At 38.1% G+C, this 4,352-nt stretch overlaps 1 protein-coding gene across 1 annotated transcript; it reads left to right on the top strand.

The window, feature by feature from the left end:
• The first annotated feature begins 2,014 nt into the window (after nt 1-2,014).
• On the top strand, nt 2,015-3,936 carry LOC117917943 (protein SCARECROW-like). The gene has a single exon (XM_034834424.1). The coding sequence runs from the start codon at nt 2,360-2,362 to the stop codon at nt 3,821-3,823; it is 1,464 nt and encodes a 487-aa protein (XP_034690315.1). The 5' UTR covers nt 2,015-2,359; the 3' UTR covers nt 3,824-3,936.
• The last annotated feature ends 416 nt before the right edge of the window (nt 3,937-4,352 follow it).

The raw sequence follows: 4,352 nt of genomic DNA, 5'->3' as shown, positions 1-4,352 counted from the left end.
AGTTTATTTGGCCATTTCAAACCACCTTCTTTTCATATTTTTTTCTAGCCTAACACATCAAATCACACGATTATAAATGATCATTTTTGGCCTACACATCTTTGCCATTAATCAGGAAGACATGGTAATCACTAGGAAGCTCAAACAGAGAACAGAAATGCAGGGGTCTCTGGAATATTTATTTGTAAGATATTTTTAGGTTTGCATTTGTTTGATTGGATGTTGTTGTGGTTGTTTAGTTTAGTTTAGTTTAGTTTAGTTTAGTTACGGCTTCTCCCAGTTGTGGCTTTCATTGTCTCATATTTCCATCAATGAAGAGTATTTCTTAGTATAAAATATAGAAGAGCTATCCTATAAGCTGTGAGGATGAAGTTACATAGAGAAAAAATGTCTGGTTTGGATAGTGTAAGTTATAGGTGGGTGTGTAACATTTGATGCAACTTTTTTGGTTTAAAAATTAGGCAGGCCAAAAATTAGTTGACTGGTAGTTGTACCCCTTTTGCCAACTTTGACTGCTGGACCTCCATCTTACAAGTTCAATCTTTTCTATGGTTTGCTTCCACGTGTACAAAACCGGCTGCCTTCGCCTTATTTGGAGTTTTGGACACGCTCCCCTAACTCTTCGTAATTTTAACGGGCCCCACTATTATGAAAATTGAAAAGTATAATCAATAATAAAAAATGTTGTGCGTACGCTTTAGGTGCTTCCTTTTATTTATTTATTTATTTTTTTCATCATATTTGTTAGTATTTAAAACATTTTTTTTATTTCTTATTTTTATTTATTTATACCTTAATAGGATTGTCTACATTTTATTATTTACTTTTAAAGATCGAAATTAGGGATGTTAGTAGAACTGGTTTAGGATGGATTGTCTTTATCCTATTTTCATCTTATTTATATAAAATAATTCTTATCTTCGTTGTCATAAAAAAATTAAATTTGATAAAGGGATATGAGAATTTCTTATAATTGGTTCCATCCTTTAATTTTCTTTAAAAATTATATATATATATATATATATATATATATATATATGTATGTGTGAGACAATGGAAAAATAATAATTTTAAATTAAATTATTTTTTAAAATTAATTGGTATAGGATTGGGTAAGACAAGACAATACTTGGTCCTCTTCATATTGAAAAAATAAAGAAGAACATTTCAAGTCCATCTTCAATTTATTTATCTTAACTTTTGTTTTATTAAAAACACAATAAGCACCCAAAAAGACTCGTTCTATTATCATTTCTATTCCAACTCACATTTTTTGTAAGCATTGAATTAGTAATTAGTATTAATAAGACAAAACAAGTACCAGAAAACACTCATTCCACCGTTATCCTTTTTATAAGTATTGAATCAGTAGTTGGTCATTGGTCGTTTCCAATTTTAACACAATTGCTTCTCATGTATATAATTTGATTCCAAACACTTGATTAAAAAAGTGAAAGTGAAGGCTTTTTATTTTTCTCAAGCCTCCTAATTTCTAAAATAATTCAAATATCAAATATAAAACGTAAATATATTTATTATAATACCTCATGGAATATGTGGTGCATGTCTCTCTCGATATATATTATTATACTTCTCACGGTTTCTTACCTTTTCTTACCTTTCTCACCCATGTATTTTATTGATTAACCAGACATTTTGGCCGGGTAAAGTGAAGCATGATGTTGTACCTTAGTCTAAACAAATATAGTTAAGCACATCAATCTGAGTTTGAAGACCCTTTAACAACTAAAAATACATCCAATAATTTTCATTCAGAGATCATCTGGTGCATCAGTGCATGCATCTTTCTAAATATTATAATAAGAGGATTTGGTAGTCTTTCTTATTTATTTTTCTGATTTACGTAATTTTTAAAGGTCTGTTTGGGAGTCATTCTGGGAAAAGCAACTATAGTATTTTTTTTGTATTAAAAATATTTAAATTAAGGAAATGGGCAATCATTTACCGTTAGTTTGTGATATTTAAAATGGAGGGTGGTTGTCCTCTCCACATCTTTCCAATTCCACTCCCATTTTATAATTCTCAAAGCTTCAATCACTTGCATATTTCTAATCTCAAAAATCCGAGTTAACAATGAGAAAAATCACTACCAGACTGACGTGTTTTCTTTGGCCCTTTGCCTCTCATCTTTTTATACACGTCCTGGCTATGCCGGCTATCCTCCTCCATTAAACAATTCTCTAATTTTCTGCTTTTCAGTCACCATTTCTTTGCCCCATCAACCCCTTCTCCACCCTTTAAAAATGTTGTCCAACTCTTCATAACAACCTCTCTCTCTCTCTCTCTCTCTCTCTCTCTCTGCCTTTCTGGGAACTTAACTTCGGCTATTGGGTTGACTATGAAGGGGGGATTTGAAGTTGTTCATGGGGCTCTTGATTTGATCCAGCCCCATGAACAATGGGAGTATAATATCATTGGGCTTCAGGGTGCAAGTTCCAGCAATTTTCCCAAGCCAATGGTGGTCGAAAACCGATCTAACTTGGAGAAGAACGAGCTGTCGGAGTGGGTGGAACATGTCACCAAGCAGCTTATAGAGGACCTGCCGGAGACTGTTGGTGAGGGCTTGAAGACCGAAGAGGTGACAATCGTGGGAGGGAGCTTTGCCCCGGTGCTTCAATGGGGGAATGAGGCAGCTGGAAGTCAAAGTAATAACTTGAGTACTGGAGATATCAATGGAGGATTGAGTAGGCTGGATGAACATGGCTTGGGCCTGATAGCGCTTCTTCTGGAGTGTGCGGTGGCGATATCGGTTGATAATTTAGGGGAAGCGCATAGGATGCTGCTTGAGTTGACTCAAATGGCTTCTCCTTATGGAGCATCATGTGCCGAGAGGGTTGTGTCCTATTTCGCCAAGGCCATGGCTAGCAGAGTCATTAATTCATGGTTAGGGCTTTGCTCGCCTCTGATCAGCCATAAGGCTGTCCATTCTTCACTTCAAATCTTCAACAACATCTCCCCTTTCATCAAGTTTGCACACTTCACCTCCAACCAATCCATTCTCGAGGCCTTCCATCGTCGGGACATGGTTCATATCATCGACCTCGACATCATGCAAGGCCTTCAATGGCCGGCCCTCTTCCACATCCTGGCCACCCGCATCGAGGGTCCTCCGCACATTAGAATGACCGGCATGGGCTCTTCCATCGAGCTCCTCACCCAGACAGGAAAGCAGCTCTCCAACTTCGCCAGGCGGCTTGGACTCTCATTCGAGTTCCACCCCGTCGCAAAGAAATTTGGAGAGATCAACGATATTACATCTCTGCAAATCCGGCGCGGAGAAACCCTAGCTGTGCACTGGCTGCAGCACTCCTTATACGATGCGACAGGACCCGATTGGAAGACGATAAGGCTACTGGAAGAGCTGGCTCCCAGAGTGATCACACTGGTTGAACAAGAAATATCCCATGGTGGGTCATTTTTAGACCGTTTTGTTGGTTCTCTTCACTACTACTCGACCATTTTCGATTCACTGGGGGCTTCATTTCCAAGCGACGATCCTGGTAGGCATCGGGTGGAGCATTGCCTTCTTTATCGGGAGATAAACAACATAATGGCAATAGGGGGGCCAGCGAGGAGCGGAGAGGACAAGTTTAGGCAATGGAGAAGTGAAATGGCAGCAAGGAATTGCTTTGTACAAGTGCCGATGAGCGGAAACGCCATGGCTCAAGCACAGCTGATACTGAACATGTTCCCTCCGGCACATGGTTATAGCCTTGTACAGGGAGAAGGGACACTGAGGCTTGGATGGAAGGATACTGGCTTGTACAGTGCTTCTGCTTGGACTTCACAGGCTTATAGATAGCTCCTAGATTGGTTTATGTACCATTTTGTTTTTTTTTTTTTTGTCTTTTTGGTGAGGTACTGCATGTATGTAGAGTTCAAATACCTATATATGTTACAGTCCAACTTCGAGTAGGTTTTGCTTCTTCATGCCCCCACTCTCTGCCCCAAAAACATTGGAACTTTCCTAACTCCAAAAGACAGTTCATAACCAAAGTCCATGACTCTCTATGCCCATGTCCTTTATCAATCTGAACCCCAAATGTTTGTCCACCTTAGTAATTGGTTGTGCAGATCATATGGGTAATTAGGAAACCTATGCGTTGGGATCGATTTAATTTTTTGTGGGTCGTGGTAATTCATGTGTTACTCAAAAGAAGAATGAAAAAAAAGGAAGATAGAACAAAGAAAATTGATCATGCTGCACTTCGATCATATTATTCTTCTAGTTTAGCGATGATTGGATAGGGTATTTGTTCATTACTTTTATCATATGGAAAATGTTAGGAGTTAACCTATAAGCAACTTGCTTCTTTTGTCCTATTAAGAGA

This window comes from Vitis riparia, chromosome 7, assembly GCF_004353265.1.
Source record: "Vitis riparia cultivar Riparia Gloire de Montpellier isolate 1030 chromosome 7, EGFV_Vit.rip_1.0, whole genome shotgun sequence".
NCBI lineage: Eukaryota > Viridiplantae > Streptophyta > Magnoliopsida > Vitales > Vitaceae > Vitis > Vitis riparia.
The sequence above is the reverse complement of the archived record's forward strand: the minus strand, read 5'-3'. Positions and strand labels throughout refer to the sequence as shown.

What these genes read in the sequence shown, in the direction of transcription:
- LOC117917943 (XM_034834424.1), top strand. Translation starts at nt 2,360, where the DNA reads ATGAAGGGGGGATTTGAAGTTGTTCATGGGGCTCTTGATTTGATCCAG.